We start from the raw sequence: 17,991 nt of genomic DNA on the forward strand, positions 1-17,991 counted from the left end.
TGGTCTGCCTTAGCTACATCAAGAGGTATAGCATGGCATAGAGTCTTGGAGGAGGGGCAGGTTCTCAGTTTCTCACAGTCTCCATTTCATCATCTACTGAGTGGAGATAATAATGACGCCTACCTGATAGGACTGTTGTAAAGATGAAAAGAGGTACCACATGTAAATGAACAGGACCCCATGGTAAGTACTCATTAAATGTTTCCTTCCACGCAGTAGCAGTGTTCCCCTTATCTTCCTTATTTAACTGTAACCTCCTGAGAGCATGCAACCTTTTTGAGAATATGTTTCTAATGCATCTGTGATTTTTTTCCCACTGTTCTATTCATTTTTTACACCCAAAGCCTGGCACACCACCTGGCACATAGGAGAGCTTCAGTAAATTTTTGCCAAATGAGTGAATAAATGAATTTTGGTCCATCCAGTGATTGAGATATTTTAGGGCAGGGGTGCCTCTGTTAAAATCAGCTGGCAGAAATGCCCTGGGGAATATTTTCTTATTGGTAGCTTTAAAATGCCCCCGTCCCTTTCCCAAAAGGATGATCCTTTTTAGCTTCCTTTCCAACAGCTTAAGAGAGCCCAGTGGAATTTTCCAGGCTGGAGACTTAGGGAGCTACTGATATTTTTATCACATATGATGTTAAAAACAATTGTATGTGTGCCCAGAAACCTTTTAAGGCACGAATTCCAGCATCCAATTTTATTTGGTTTCAGAAACTTAATAAACAAGTAACACAACCCAGTCATTGTTCCTTAAATAACAATTTAAAGAACTCCAATTAGAGAGATCTCCAATTAATAGCAGCAAAACAGAAATATCAGCCATGCTTCATAGGGCGGTGGAGTGTGTTCTGTCTCACCCAGGAGACAGGCAACACGTGGGCATTGTGTTAAGGTTCCAGGGAAGGGACAAAGACATGTGACGAGATGACAGCTTATTAAATGTCACCCAGCAAAGGCTGCTCAGAGAGGATGCGTGTCACCAGCCACCCTTTTCCTTCTCTGCTGCAGCCTCATGCAAACCGCGCAGGCCTTGGAAAATTCAAGTGTGGTTTGCAAAAACTGTTAAGGTTCTCACGCCATAAACGATTCAGCAATTCAGGAAATGAAGCTGAATTAAAAAAAAAATTTTTTTTAAGTATCAATCACAGAAGTAAATCAAACACTGTTGCCTGAGGTTTTAAAACCTCTTGGGGACCCCAGCTACACATTTCTCATGTAAGAGAGCATTCATGTCCTTAAGGTGGTCATTACTGTCCCCTCTGTTCTGTTCATTTTCCTCCTCCCCCTTTCCCGTGGGTTAAAGGGAAACAGTGCTGCTGCTCTGATGTGACAGATGAGGTTAAAGATGAGGTAAGTGTGAGACTGGGAGCCAGGCAGCTCCTACTTACTGCTCGCTTGGAAGTGAAGAGTTTCTCGACATCGCCTTGGGTGACAAGTCATAGTCGCTGTCTGATCTGTAGAGAAAGGATTCTCTGCGCTGGCTGTGCCCGGGAAAGGTGGCATGAAGTACCAGCCCAGAGGAAGAGCTGGCCTGGGGATCCAGCGGGCTCCGACCTGGGGAGGGGCCATTTTCCACATCAAAGCTTAAAGAGAAAGAAGAAAACCAGTCACACGAGAACCATAGAGAAGCGCATCTGACATACATACACGGAGAACCCATGCGTGCGAGGCACTGTACATAGCACCTCGCACTTCATGGAAAGTTTTAAGTCTCCAAACAGCTCTGAGTGGCAGGCATTCTCATTCTCATTTTATATAGAGGGAACGGTCCCGCAGAAGTTATTAGCCAGGAGTGGAGCCACAATTTGACCCCCGGAGCAACGTCCCATGGCCTTTTAGGGGCATGAGCATCTTTGACAAATTCATAAAATAAACTAGAGATAATGAGCGACTCCAGATACAGCATCTAACACAGCTCTAAGTGCCAGACACTCAACTATCACTGGAGTGAGTCTTCTCAGCTGGGAGACTTCTTGCCATAAATAAATATCACAGTTTCATTAAAGATACAATGTGCACATTTCTGAATGTTTCAGGAACAAAGTGTTATCCTGAAAACATCCACTGGCTGATTAAATGGGAAGCCCAGTCTGAGACTTAATATTCATATGCAAGTTTAAGTACAGAAAATGACTTAATCTGATAATGCCAAATAGCCCTCCAGGGCTGCAGAGCTTTCTCTCTGGAGAAGGATACAGCTCCTGACTCTGGCCGGGGATTGCCATGGAGATTTCTGGTCAGTCTCCCTCACTCTGAAAGGTACCCTCAAGTCCAGAATTATTTGAACAAGCTCTGAGCAATGAACATACAGGTAGAAGTAGCAGACATTTTGTCTTGTTTTCTTTCTCCCGGTCTTGGTGTTACCTTAGGCATTGCGTCCTTCCCACCCTGTCCACCATCCCCTACACATTTTCCCTGCAGGCACAACATCCCTCAGACTCAGATTAACAGCAACCCTCTTGCCTAGCATTTCTCTCGACAACTTACTGCTCTCCAGCTAAAGCTCTGTAGAAAGGTGTTGGAGAAGGTATGGGGCTGAGGGTGCTCTCTTTTCCAAGCTGGACCACAGTAGTGGGCTCCCTTTATACTCATCCCGCTGGCATAACTTATTTCTACACGCGTGGTTCTTTTCGTTCACTAGTTTTTACAGCGTGCTCTCTTGGGGTGGATTTTGCATATATATTTTGTTTGTTTGTTTACAAATTTCTTTTTGATGCATTATTCCATTTACCCCTCATCACAACCCTGTGAAGTATATAGTATGATCCCACTCTACACTTGAGGAAAATGAGGCTTAGAGAGATTTTAAACACCTGCTCAAAGTCACAGGCTAGTAACTGTAGAGTGAGAATTGGAAGGTCCAAGTCTTCTAACTCAGTCCTCTACAATCTCAGACTCCTGTAATCACAGAACCCCAGAACTGCTTGCTGGGTAACTGAGTGCAATATTCAGTCTCTACATTCAAATGAAATTTGTGTTTGGAATGTAGAGAGTCAGTCGGATCAACAGCAACCTTGGCTGTTATCTTGGATGAAGACATGGGAGGCAGCAAATGACCCTGAAGCTGTAGGTTTTGCTGAAACAGAGAAAGAAGAAATGACAGAATTCAGGGTTATAATGCTTCCCCGGAGGCCATTCCAAGAAGCTGCTTTTAGCCAAGCCACAAACTCCGGGTGTCTGATAAGAAGCAGTAAGTGAGAATCTCCGGTTAAGAGGGCAAGGAAGAGCCATAACAATCCAATATATGTATTTGGGTTTTCACTGTACTGCAGATGGATTTTCACAGCAGGCTCACGGGCTCGGATGGGATTGTCTTTCAGAGACGGCAGGCAAGCTGGCAGGTGGGCCATCGCTCATGCATTTCAGCCTGTTCGCCAGCCTGCCTGGAGGCAGGGCTATGTTGTAAGGCAAATGCGTTGCAGCAAGTGAAAACATAATGTAAGCTGAGTTACAAACCTTCCTTGGGTGAGATCTATACTAGTTGTTGAGCAAAAGAAAGAGCTCCTTTGTGGATAAGAGCTTATAGAAAGACTAGGTTTCGATGCTGGCTCTGAACTCTTCTTAAGGGCAAAGAGGGAAGGCTCTTAAAAGGTGAAGATGGGACTACATAAAGCTTAAGAGTGGGCATAAGCTTTGACATTTCATGAGTAATCATGTTGTAATTCATTTAATATCTATCTGTGCAGCCTTTATGGGGATTAAAACATCAAAATACTTTTGTAACAGTTGGCAGCCAGCCACTGCCCCAGACCTCAGGATCTGATGGACATCCTGGTTATCTGGTCACTAAAGGGCTGATGTCTGGAACAGCAGGGGGCCTCTAGCTTCAGCATGGTGGCCTGTGTCCCTTTAATTGGTCAATGACCATGTGGTACCAGTCATTAAATATTATGAATGTCACTGCTGTGTGTATCTGTGCTAAAATCTTAGAGGAGGTGCCAAGTGGGTATGCCTACCAAACTCTCAGAACTTTTTCCACTGAGGGTTTCCACCAGGGCTCACTCTGCCCTCTTTCCTGCTTCAGGCATTCCTAGTGGGCAGAAAGTAAGTCTGCAAGTATTACCCTTTAAGTCAATGTCACCAAGCATCTGCCCCCAGTTTTTTAGTATCCAGGAGGTTTGGTCCTGCCAGGTAAGGAGGGAATAGACCCAGACACTAAAACTCTCTCCATGCTGTTTTCCTTTTTTTCCTTGTTTTTCCTTGTTTTTCTGTCTTTCCTTCTTTTTTTTTTTCTTTCTTCTTTAGCCTGCCTAAACTCATAGAGGAGATTGCCGGAATTCAGAAGAGGCCAAGGAAGAATTCTCTGAAGCAAAGAAGCAATTTCAGGGAGACAAACGGCCTTTCATCTTCTCTGCGGCACTGTTTCAAAGCAACCAACACAGATGCACAACTTAGGGACAAACATGAATCATCAACCCGACACCAGCCCCAGTCACAGCAAAATTAGCGGGCAGACATCACAATACGTCCCACAGATCCAGGGCGCGAAGCGGGGTGCGGGCAAGGGCAAGACGGAGCACAGACTTAACAAGCAAAACGAACATGCCACACAAACTGAAATACAAACAGGGGAAAAACAGAATCTGGCATATTGGAAACAAACATACAAATGGGGCCATTATTTATTTAGGGTAATTTTTGCCTCTGCCTTAATCAGGACCCAGATTTCACCTTTAGGCTCCTTTATATTAAAAGATTTTATCATAAAAGTGAATAAGAATGTGATATATAAAATATAAATAATAGAGAAAAAACAGTAGCGGTTTAGCATGTTCTTTTTTGAGTATTTTTCCTGCAAGCTTGGATCATGATTCTTTTTTTCCACAAGGTTTTTCATGTAGTGCACAGTTTTCAGAATTATCATTTTCCATGCCCACGGAACTGAATGGTTCATCCAGGAGTTGTGCCAAACTTCGTGAGGCATCTTCCCTATTGTGGGACATCATATTTATGATTTTAAATAATATTGTAATTGATATCTTTGAGCTTATAGTTACTCCAATATTTGGATGAGGTCACTGAGAAGTTTCAGATAGATTAAGAGGATGTCACGCACAAGTTTCTGAATATTTGACAGCACCTGCCCACATCTAGCAGATGGACTGAAACCGTATTGAAAGCGGCCTTTTTTTTCTAGCATCAGAGACCACCCCCCCACCAAGTCCTGCTCTCTGACACCCAGGATTCTGTGTGCTGCTGTCCCACGTGATTCTGCCTGCCCCAGCACATCGCCCTGGGCTGAATCAACGGCTTGTTCTCTAAGACCTCCTATTTTAACAACTTTCTCCTGCTTTGATTCTAGAGGTCTCAGCTTCTTGAGGCAGTGGTGGTAGTGGGTGATGCTGTGTGTGAGAGGTGGTGCTCCCTGTAACTGGAATGCCCTTCTCCCCACTGTCTCCAATAAATCACTCCTTCAAATTCAGCTCATGTTACCTCCTCCAGGAAATATTTTCTAACGTTGCAGTTCAATTCAGATGCATACTCCTCCTCTGTGCTCTGCCAGACTCCTTTACAGCAATACTTGGTCACCGTACTTGTGATCTCTATTTAATTTTCCATTTATTTAATTATCCACTTATTTAGCTGCTCCCTGACAGATTCTTATCTCCAAAAGAGAAGGAACCCAATATTACTCACTTCTGTATCCCAGGCATCTGGATCAGAGCCTTGTCAATAGTAGGTCTTCAAAAAATGTCAGCTGAACTGATGAATTGCATAGTACTGCAATTTACTATGAAATGTTTCTCCTATCCCTTTCCCCTTCCTGCCTCCTTATCCTCATCTCAATTCCCACTGACAGGGGTTTCTGCTCTTTCCTTTAAATGAGTCTACACAGATGCAGCATTAATTTATTTGATAAGCTTTGTGAGACGATGATCTAAAAATAAAAATGAAAAATAAAAAAATAAAAGGCACTGCTCTCCCTGAACAAAACAAACTTATATAGAAAAATCACTGGCTTAGATGTTTGAGATGGTGCTACCTTTACACAAACCCCCATGATGGGAAAAGCCCTCCTATACCAGCATCTGTCTGCCATCTTCTCATCTCTTTCTTTTTTAGTAAAAGCAGGAACATTCTCTACCCCACTTTCTCTCCCGAAGGATTCCATTGCCTAGGAAAGCATGCAAAGCCAGCCATGCACTAGTGCTAAGGAGCAAGCCAGCAGGTGGCAGAAGACAGCTACGGCTTCCCCAGGCTGCACCGCCCCGCCTCCAACCAGAGCAGGTGGGGCTGCTTGCCAGTCTCCGAGGGAGAAATAGGACTGAAACCTTATTCATAAGCCTGGGAGGAAAAACCAGGGATAAAGAACAGAACCACAAGGTGTACATGAAACCTTTTATTAAACTAAAAGAAGCTGTACTTCCAAGAATTCAAGCTAAGCCAGGTGGTTGCAGAATTGCCTGCAATTGTCCCCAGGGTGGTTGTTTCCTGATCCCCAATTACCTGTGCATAGCCCAGTTTACAGAACAAACACTCACGAAGCAACATCCTAGGAATCATTCACTTCTGAATCAAAGGAGACTTTTCTTTGGCAACTCGTTCCTTCTCTAGGTAATACATCATCGAATTCTCTTAACTCTGGGCTGATTCTCTTCCCCCCATTTCAAAAAGGAGAAAGCAGAAGGCTCCAAAACGTGAAACTTCATTTGAAAAATTCTCAGGTGTGACCTCTTTTAATTACATCCTGCAATCTGCACGCAGGCCCACTCCTCCATGTCCCCACAGACCCTTTTTGATCCCAGAACCTACCACACTGGATTGTATTTCTCTGTTTACTTATGTCTCTCACTCCACTAGACTGTGACCTTGAAGCAGGCACTAAGCCTTATTCATTTTGTATTCCCAGGGCCTAGAACTGAGTTTCATGCCAGAAGGCAACCAGCAAATATTTGTTGAATGAATGTGAGGCTCTCCCCAGTTTATATCTCTTATCTGATTAAAAGCCATTTCTATTTAAAACCTCTGGCAGAAGTTTTGGATTAAAGACCTCAGAGGTGTCCCCAAATGGAGTTGCTAGATTCCTCTTTCCCCATCCTCCATCCCAGGAGTTTTGGTTTGGAAAACTTTTTTGTCTCTCACAATGTGTACGTTTGGGTATGGAGTCTGTGTGTGTGTTCGTGTATGTGTGTGTTTTGGGGTGGTGGTATATTCATGAAAAAATGCTGTGTTTCTTTACAGTCCTATTGGAAAGTATTTCCCTCAATTATACTCAGAAACTAACATCTTCAAATGCTTGCTTATCACTTGGGTAAAAATAACCATTCACTTACGTACCTACATTGGGCATCATCTCAGGGTGCTACCTGGTCCCTGTAGATGGGAGAGCTGCACAGGGGCATGCATTTTTACCCATAATGACAGTGACCCACCTTAATATAATTAATGGCTGCAGGCTGCAGCCTGTCCTAATTTCTGATGAAGGACTTAACTATGCAAAATCACAGTCAGCATGATGTAGAGCCGATGTCCCAGCTGAACGCAGGCAGACCTCCTCTGGCCACAGTTATGGCAGAATATCCCAGTTTTGCCCTAAGAATCCAGTTCCAAAGTATTGATTTCCCTCCCATAGAACAGGAAGGAGAATTATGAGGTTCAGCTCATCTGAATTCCAGAAGCAGCTTCCCACTGAATTTACTTTTTTCCTAGGGGCTTTGAAAATTATATCCACTGCAATAACCCAAAACCATCTTCCCCACAGAGAAGTTTAACCAGGGGGAGCAGAGTGATGCCAAAGAGCCCTGGGATTCTGGAGCCGTGGCTTCTAGCTCCTGCTCTGTGGAAAAATAACTCACATGAAACAGGCACTCCCTGTGTGCCTTCCCCCGCCCGCGGCTTAGTCTTTCCCCACCGAAATGAATGAAGAAATGAATCAGTAGATCTCTGAGGTGCCTCTGAGATGAAATATCTTACAGAGATTTTCAAAATGGAAGAAATGTTGGTTCTCACGTGTGGTTTAACGTGGTTTTGTATCGTTTATGATAATTCATTCACTCAACAAATATTTATGAATCAAGGAATTGTTCCAGGTCTGAGAATTCAGCAATGTGTAAGACAGACAAGGTCCTTGATGAATGATAAATACATCAAATACAATAATTTCAGAGTGATAAATGCTATGGAGAAGATGAAGCATGACCGTATGGTAGAGACAGGTATGGAGAAGAGGCTTCCTAGTTTGCGTGGTCAGCAGGCCCACTCTACCCAGCTGTGTAGACTGTCTATTGCTCTACACCAGGCACACCGCCCATCTTCCCCAGATGGTGTCATCTGAGTTGAAGCCTGATGGAGGTAGTAGTAAACTTTCTCATTGGGTTTCTTCCACTCTCCATTTCCACACTCTTTTAAACAAAAGAATTGGATCAAATGTTATTTGGGTTTGAACGCGGTGCCATTTAGTAAGCTAGTGATTTAATTTTCCTCTTCCCTCCCCTGCTCCTTTCTTTTTTTTTTTTTTTAATTAATTTATTTATTGGCTGCGTTGGGTCTTCGTTGCTGCGTGCAGGCTTTCTCTAGTTGCGGAGAGCGGGGGTTACTCTCTTCATTGCGGTGCTGGGGCTTCTCATTGAGGTGGCTTTTCTTGCTGTGGAACACAGGCGCTAGGTGCCTGGGCTTCCGTAGTTGTGGCGCACAGGCGTAGCTGCTCTGAGGCATGTGGGATCTTCCCGGACCAGGGCTCGAACCTGAGTCCCCTGTATTGGCAGGTAGATTCTTAACCACTGCACCACCAGGGAAGTCCCTCTGCCCCTTTTTGAGTTGAGTTATTTGCTCCATTTTCTCATACAGCTATCTCTGCATTGATATCTATCTATTGCTATATCTCTACCATAGCACTTGTCCAGCATAATACTTAGTGTTCTAGTCTCTCCCCAAGGGCTGTGTTCCTCAAAGACACAGAACCTTTTTTTCATATTATTTATCCCATTGCTAAGGGTCAATGCCTGTCAGAGGCACTTAGCAAATGTTTGATGAATTAAAAAAAAAATAAAGGAATAAATGGTTTGAGTCCAGGAATCTTATTCTAGCTCCTCTTTGATGCCCACCACAGACAGCACAGATGTATTTCTCCAACAAAAAGAAATGTAACAATGTAACTGGTATGGGGACATGGAGTCATCTCCTGCCCTCTGCTGTGATCACTCCTAAAAACCAGCTCCATAAAGAAGAACCAGGGGTTTGCTACCAAATACTACCTGCAAAGAAGGGCTGGAACACCTTCCATAGGGCACGAAGCCCAAGAAGAAGGCAGATGATCCTACTTGGCAATGATCATCCTCATCCCTTGGTGTTGATGGTGTCAGGGATAGAAATGCCATGAATATTCCTCCTGCTGTTCCTTTGGCTGAGGACTCTATGTTGCAAGTTCTTTTATTTGTTGTTTGAAATCCTTTCTCAGGATAACATTTCACTAAGGAAATACATAAATAAAAAAAGTAATACCATACCTAATTTTCTAATGGGGTTATAAGATGAGCATCATTTAAAAAAAATCTTTGTTTCAAATGCTTAGGAGCATATTTTAATCATCCTTTAATAACTTCGCATTGTGTATTCTTATGTTATATAATTTGATGCACAAGAAAAACAGGACCTAATGTAAGCAGTTCTACCTCTTAATTATAAGAAGATGATTTCTAACATGTTTACAAAGAGTTCTGCCCATCTCTTCCCAGGTAAAAAATAATTTCCAGAAATAGGAATGTTATAAAGTATATGTTTCTCTATATTTTCTAATATGGCTGAAATTTCATAAACCTACTCTCAAATTTTCATCCACTAAAAGCTTCTAATAGATAGGACAACTCTTAACAGTAAAGGTCACTTTCTATAGGACAGTGATTCCCAGGAAAGGTAGGGGTCTCCCAGATGAGAATAATTTTGTGTGGGAATGTGTTTTGTATGTGAACTTTATAAAGTGGGGCTGCAGGAGGGTGGAAACTTACTATAAGGTTGAGAACTTATTACTTTGCTACCAAATACTACCTGCTGCTACCCTAGTTGTATTTTCGATGTAGAAATTATTCTACTAGCTCAATATTTTTCAGCCTACTTTCTCCACTTTTTCTAAAAGGTTATCGTAAAAGATATTCAATAGTCTCTTAACAAGATATAAATACTCTCATTTATAAATTTGGAATCCCTGCCAATAATAAACTCAATTAAATAATAAACTCTGCTAATTTATTAAGAAATATGGTGCCAGCTTCCAGTAGCTCAAAGGCAAGTGAAATTACCTTTGAGAGAAATGAGATCCATCTAGGAAAACCATTTTTTACTCAACCAATGATAGCTTCAAGAAATTGTTGCTTTCTTTTGTAAGTTCTCACATACCATCTGGAAATCAGTTCCTGAATTCTTCTTGAAATCTATAGCTAAAATATTTTAGATAAATGATCATTTAGCATGTTTGTATATACTCCAGTGATGGGGGACATGTAAACCCCACAAGACACTGAATTTCACTTTTGCATTGATTTAATTGTTTAAAACTTGGGCCAGAAAACTTGAAGTTATTTTAATCTTTGGCCCAAACCTCCTCCAGTAACCCCCACCACCCTCCATCCAATTATGCACTCTCCCTCACTATGGTAAATGAAGCTGCCATCCATTCAGTTGAATCATCCATGACTTTACATCCTTCCTCAACCCCCTTCCTCTTTCTCAGTTGGCCAGCAAGTCCTATCCCTCCTACATCAAAACTGTACAGTCTATGTCTGCTGCCATCATCATTTCAGGGCATTAAAATCTCACTGGAACGCGTAGCGTAGCCACCCTATGAATCACCTTGCTTCCACTCTCCCTCCATCCTCTAAACCCTTCTCCACATAACAGCAAGAGCAATGTCTTAACACACATAGCAAATCATGGCAATGCATTTAGCACAACATCCAAACTCCTTACCTGGATTACAAGTCCCTACATAGTATTGTCCCTGCTACCCCTGCAACCTTATCTTGTACTGCACTTCCCCCTGCTCAGCATGACTCATCTTCAAGGGCTTCCTTTATGTTCCAGAAACATGCCAAATCCTTTCCCACCTCAGCAGTTTTGCACGTGTGTTTTGTTCACTGGTGTACTTTCTTTGCTTCGAACAGTTCCTGGCTTATAGAAAGTGCTGAATAAATATTTGTTGAATGAATGAATAAATGCTGCTCTCTGCTTATTATCTCCTCTACTCTTTGTACAGCTGCCCTCTTCTCATTCTTTAAGCTTTGGATTAAGTCACCTGCTAAAAATTCCTTCACCAACCCACTGTTTAAGTAGGGTCCCTTTGCATCATAGTACTATTACAACTATTTGCTACATCTATTTTTATGTTCCATTTTTTTGAAATTCTCTTCCTCTTGCATAAAACTCCAAGCTCCATGAGGATCATTGGTTGTATCTACCACTGTATTAACTGGTGCCTGGCAATGTGCCTGGGACATATTGCTAATTCTGAACCAATGTCTATTCAATGGATTAATGAATAAATAAATGAGTGTGTAAGTATATTAAACACCAACAATCAACTTACTGATTTATAGCAGATCCAACTTATTGCTGTTTTAAAAACAATACTTCTTCATTAGGAGGACTCATTTATTGACTTCCTGTCATTGGCATAGTGCCCACACTAATCCTTAGGAAGCTCAAATTTAAAATATCAGTTGGCATAAAAACTTGTTACATGTTTGAAGCATATTTTTGTGATTATTACTCTGGGCTTATTTCAGAAAATGAGACTAGTTTGGAGATCCAATTTCACAAGTCATTGACCTTTCAGAGAGAGCTTCAAGTAGGTGTTGAGGTCTGCATTGAGGCTGCATTTCCAGTCCTAAGTTTGTCAAATACCATTACTTAATGTTTCAAGAACTTTGTATTTCAAAAAATTGTATTCTCTTGAGAACAAATAGGCTATATATATCCCTTTTGGTGGAGTCAGGGGGTGGAAGGAGTGGCAGTATGGTTTGCTATTAACTCAAATAATAATCATAAAATTGGAAATCGTTATCTCAGCCTCCAGTCTACAGAGCACTTAATAGTGCTTACGTCAGTTAATATTTGGCCTCCAAATGTTATCAGTCTTGAACACTGCACCTGCAGACAGCCTGGTATTTGAGTTTTAAATATGTTCTTTTGGAAAGGAAGGAGGGGTGAGAGAAGGAAGATAAGAGAAAGTAGAGGTAGAAAAATGAGGTCACAGAATCTTTTCTCCTTGACTTAGGCAGTGAAGCTAAGAAAAGTGACACATTTTTTTCTCACAAGTATAGAGCACGCACTGTGCACCAGGCCACGTGTTGTGTGTTTGGTAGACATTAACTTATTTCATTGCTATTAGCACTCTGTAAGGAAGATGTTAACTTGATTCTATGGATGTGAAAACTGAAGCTCAAAGGGTTTAAAAACTTTGTTGAAGACCACTCAGCTATTCAATGGTGGATTTTGGATTTAAACCCAGTTTGATTGGAGCCATTAATAAATTCAATCGGCTCACTCACATCAGTAAATATCTGCTCAGTCTTTCCTCTTTTTACCGTCAATAAATATCCATGATTATATCTGAAGTCACGTCTTCTGTACTGAACTCTACGCTTTCTCCCTATTCATAGACTGTGCTACTTTACTCGCCCCTGCATCATCATTTTCCATCTTGCACATCAGCAAATAATCAAACTTTAAAGATTTATATCTAAAGCAAACCAATGCACAATAAAAAAAAATGACAAACAAAAAGACTCACTAGACTTATGAAAGCTGAAAGAATCCATCACCAGCAGACTTGAAGTACAAGAAATGGTAAAGGAAATCTTTCAGGCAGAAGGAAAATAATACCAGATGGAAATTTGATTCTACACAATGAAATGAAGATTTTTTGCTTTTTATTAAAATATCTTAAAAATATAATTGACTGAAAAGCAAAAATAATAATAATATATGGTGACATTTATAACACATGTAGAAGTTAAGCCATATAACAATAACCGCACAAAGGCAAAGGGAGAAATGGAAATATATTGTGGAAAAGTTCTTAAACTGTATGTACTGCTTGAAGGTAGACTATGGTAACCTAAAACTTACACTTTAGAATCCCTAAAGTAACCATTAATATTTTTTTTTAATGAAGAGCTATACCTAAGGAAATAAAATGGAAGCACAAAACAATTATCCAAAACAGAGCAGAAAGGGAGGGAAAAAGTATATACTGAATAGATAAGACAAACAGAAACCAAATAGCAACATAGCAGCTTTAAACCTGACCATATTAACAGTCTCTTTAAATGTAAGTGGTCTTAACACCATAATTAAAAGGCAGGCATTTTCAGGATGGATAAAAGAACATGACCCAACTATATGCTGCCTATAATAAGCCACTTTAAATATAAAGACACAAATAAGTTAAAGGGAAAAGAATGAAAAAAGATATATCATGGTAACACTAGTCTAAAGAAATCTAGAATGGCCATATTAATAAAAGAACAAGTAGATTTCCGAGCAAAGAATATTACCAAGATAAAAAGGCATTTCACAATGATAAAGGAGACAATTTGTAAAGATATGACAGTTCTAATAATTGTTGTGCCTAATAAGAGAGTTTCAAAATACATCATACAAAAAAAGGAGAAACAGGACAATCCACAATTATAGCCTCAATAACTGATAGAACAAATAGAAGCCCAATAAAGATACAGAAGACTTGGACAGCACTATCAGTGTGACCTAATTGACTGATAGAGAACTACACTCAACAACAGCTGAATACACATTCTCTTCAAGTGTACATGAAACATTTACCAAGACAGATAATATTCTAGGCCATAAAACAAGTCTCAATAGGTTTTTAAAAATCTAAGTCATACAAAGTATGTTCTTTGATTGGAGTGGAATTAAATTAGAAATCATAACAGAAAGATCTCTAGTAAAGTTCTGTGTATTTGGAACTAAACATTCTAAATAAGTCATTAGTTAAAGACAAAATCAAAAGAGAAATAGAAAGTATTTTTAACTGAATAAATATAAAAACATGACATATCAGAATCTGCGGGATACAGCTAAAACAGTACTTACAGGGAACTCGATAGTGCTAAATTTTTATTAGAAAAAATAAATGACTTCAGTTTCTAGGTTAAGAAACTAGGAGAAACAAGAGCAAATGAAACCCAAAGTAAGCAGAAGAAGAAGAAGAAAAAGGAGGAAAAGGAGGAGGAAAGGTAGAGAGAGAACAGCGGAAACAAAATAGAGGAAGAGAGAGAATCAGTGAAGCCAAAAAACAAAGGTTCTTTGTGTAACTACCAAAACTGACAAACTCCCAGTCAGATTTACCAGGGAAAGAAAAGAGACTATACGGATTAACAATATTAGGAATGAGAGGGGAGACATCAGTACAGAGTCTAAAGATATTATAAAAATCATAAGGAAATACGACAACCAATTTGACCAAAGCTGAAATGGATAAATTTCTTAAAAAAAAACAAAATACCAAAGCTTACTCAAGAAGAAAGAGATAATGTGAATAAGCCTATCTCTATTACAGAAATTGAATTTTAATATTTAAAACATTCCCCCAAAGAAAACTGCAAGACCAGATGGCTTCCTTGGTGCCAAAAATTTATTTATTTATTTATTTATTTAGCAGGACATTATAAAGTGTTTATTAATGAAATCTAGCATCCTCACCAGTACTTCATTATCTGGCTCAAAATATGACTATACTATGTATATTCAGCCAAAAACTTAAAGAAGCAATAATACTAATTCTACATACCCTTTCAGAAAGTTGAAGAGGAAGGAATACTTCCCAACTCATTGTAAAAGGTGAGCATTTCTCTGACACTACATTCAGACAAAGATTATCAAAAACTATGGATAATTTCCACCGCAAACACACATGTAAAATTCTTAAAATTATAGCAAATTGAATCCAATTATATATAAAGTATCTGACAACTATGATCAAGGGGGGTTTATCCAAGGAACATAAGGTTGTCATAACACTCAAAAGTCATTCAAAGTAATCATATTAACATACGGAAAATAAAAGCACGTGATCATCGTAGTAGATTCAAGAAAAAATACGATAGAATTAAACATCTGTTTCTAATAAAAACTTCCAGAAAACTAGTAATTGAAAGGAAATTTCTCAACCGGGTAAAGAGAATCTATGAAAACGCTACATCTAACATCATACTTAAGAGTGAAAGACTGAATTATTACCCTCTAAAATTAGGGGAAAAGAATGTCTGTTCTCATCACTTCTATTCAGCATTTTACTAGAGGTTCTACTCAGTGTGAGAGGCAAGACAAAGATGTAAAAGCATCTATACTAGAAAGGAAGAAGTAAAATTGTTTCTATTCATAGGTGCTATGATTATCTATGCTGAATATTCATTGCAGCCTTTTTATGGTAAAAACTGGAAACAAGCTAAATGTAACAGGTAAATAGATAAACAAATTGTAAAATATTTACACAATGCAATATCATATAGCGGTAAAAAGGAATGAACCAGAACAAAACCTGAATTATCATGGGACCCTCCAGCTATTGCCTCATTTTTTTGCACTTTTTTTAAGCAAAACTCTTCAAAAAGTTGCCTTTACTTACTGTCTCTATTTCCTCAATATCTATGTAATTTACACACCATAATCAAAATTTGGTCCACAGCACTTCATAGGAAATTCCTTCTGTCAAGATTATCAGTCTTACATCTTGCCCAAACCAATGCTCATTTCTCAGGCACCATCTCCCTCAAAGTGTCAGGAGCATTTGACATAATCTTTCTCTTATTTTACTTTCAAGATATCACCTTCTTCTGGTTTTCATCCTATTTCATTGATTTCCCTAAGTCTTTAATCTCTTCCCAAACACTACATGTTGGAGAGTCCCTGGGCTTAGCTCACAGATCTGTTTTCTTTATCTACACTCATTTCCTATGTGATGTGATCTTTTCTCTTGTCATGGTATAAATATTACCTGTTCACTAATGACTCACTAATGTGTTTAAAACAATGATGACTAATAGTAGGATGAATGGCCGAGAGGCTCACTAACTAGACAAAGCTGGAAACCTCAAGAGGAGCAAAGACTATTTAAAGGACAAACATTTGAAAATGTGGTACGGATGCCAGGTGCGGCCGGAGAGGGGCCCAGACTGTGCTTTCTGTGTATTTGAGACACTCTCTGCACTGCTTTTGTGCATCACTGTCCTCAGCTCTGGTGGTAATTTCATGTAAAATGCATCCAGTTTCTATAAAACTACTTAGCATTGATTTTGCATCTGAAGAGTTTCAGAAACGTCAACGTTCCAAAAATAAATGGTATCATGGTTCTATTAGAGCTCAAGCAAAGTCTCCAGGCTTTGCTGTTCTTTGCCATTATTTTTGGAAATTAAATCTTCCTGTAATTTAAACCAAATGCCTCTGAGCAGGTCACAGCTTGACCTCATCAGGATAGGCAGTCCCTCTTTTCCATCCCCAAAGCCAAGGTTAAGGTGGGGCCAGTCAGGGTTGGGGGAGGGGGTGGCCTTACCAGCACAGTCTCCTTGGGGAAATGTGAGGATCCTTTTATGTCACACCTGACCCTCACATTGAGAATGAGAGCCCTAAATCAACATGACAGGCTTCAGCTTTTCTTCCTAGAGCAATCCTTTCAAAAGATAGTTACAGGATCAGCGTTTTGAAGTAGATAGAGAAGATCTAATATTTTAACCAATGTGAATTCACATTCCTCTTCAGATATCAATTCCTATTCATGACTCCTTATTTTGGAAAGGGCATTGTTACTTTACAAATCCATCTTTTCAATAACAGCAACAGCCATTGCCTCCAATTTTCAGAACTGAGGAAACGCATTGGCAAAGAATTCTCCTCCTTTCAATTGCTTCTCCTACATCCCAGGGCTTTGACTGACTCACTCACAAACAGTTAAGTCATTTGAAGGGCTGATTTATTTGATAAAGACATCCCCTGAATACTTTTTCTCAGTTCTGTCAATAATCCCATTTCCTTGTTTTATCTTTTCACCACCAATTCTCTCCACATGGATTTCCTCTTTAATACTCAATTATCTTAACTTACTGGTAAATTACCCAGTCAAACCAAAACATCAGTTTCAGTAATCAAAAGGACAGAGGGCTCTTCACATAGTGTTTATGACTCACATATCTCTGACTCACAGATGGATGTACTGTGTTCTGTGCCACCTCAATAATGTGACATTACTTGGACAAATAAAAGTCACCACCTTATGCAGTCTAGCTGAGTTTCTTGCATGTTTCCTTCTCAATTTTATAAATGAGTCACTTAATGTCTTCAATATTCTTCAACATGTTTTTTTCTTAAGTTCTATTCTGGAGTTTGACTATTCTACTCTAGACAAGGAAGCCGTAGTACTCTTTCTATTTCTCCATACAGGTTTTACAACTTAGGAACTATTTTAATATAGAATTGAGAAATGCTTAAGGTCATTTATTATTTAATATAAGTAGAAGCAACTTTTATTCTTATTAGGAAAATGATAAGTTCTTCTGATGCACAAACTATAAATCTCATTGTTATTTTGGAAAAAAATATGACAGAAAAGTGCAGGAAACATCCCTTAATAATTCCTGCTATGGGATTATCATGTCTGCCAGGTACTCAAGGCACTTTTCAAAGAACTTTTTTTTTAATTGCAGCATAAAATACAAAGTGTAATTGAACTCTCCTGTGCCAAATCCTCTAATACATCACCATTGTAGGCAGAAGAAACTTCAACCTCACCTGTCTGGTAGTCAAGGTCCTAATGGTGTAGTTTGAACCTGACCTTCTAAGCTAGGATCGCTTATCTATGCTCTAACCAAGTTGAATTACACACTCTCCCAGAGCTATATTTACTCGCTTTTGCTTATGCTCTTCCTACTTTTTAAGACTACCCTTCCACTAGAATATGCTTTCTGACATTTTCACAAATCCAGATCCACGTGTGAGCAAGGGAGTGGGTGGGGGATGGAAAGACCAAGAATTAGGGAG

General features: G+C 39.7%; 1 protein-coding gene across 1 annotated transcript in view; it reads right to left on the reverse strand.

Moving 5' to 3' along the window:
• The window catches only part of PDE4B (phosphodiesterase 4B), a 124,213-nt gene extending 122,632 nt beyond the window's left edge, over positions 1 to 1,581 (reverse strand). The window contains exon 1 of the mRNA XM_057717196.1: positions 1,392 to 1,581. Within this exon, the coding sequence (XP_057573179.1) occupies positions 1,392 to 1,423 (32 nt within the window). The 5' untranslated portion in view covers positions 1,424 to 1,581. The remainder of the gene's footprint in view (positions 1 to 1,391) is intronic.
• Between the last annotated feature and the right edge of the window lie 16,410 nt (positions 1,582 to 17,991).

The sequence above is a fragment of the Hippopotamus amphibius genome, chromosome 1, assembly GCF_030028045.1.
Source record: "Hippopotamus amphibius kiboko isolate mHipAmp2 chromosome 1, mHipAmp2.hap2, whole genome shotgun sequence".
Classification (NCBI taxonomy): domain Eukaryota; kingdom Metazoa; phylum Chordata; class Mammalia; order Artiodactyla; family Hippopotamidae; genus Hippopotamus; species Hippopotamus amphibius.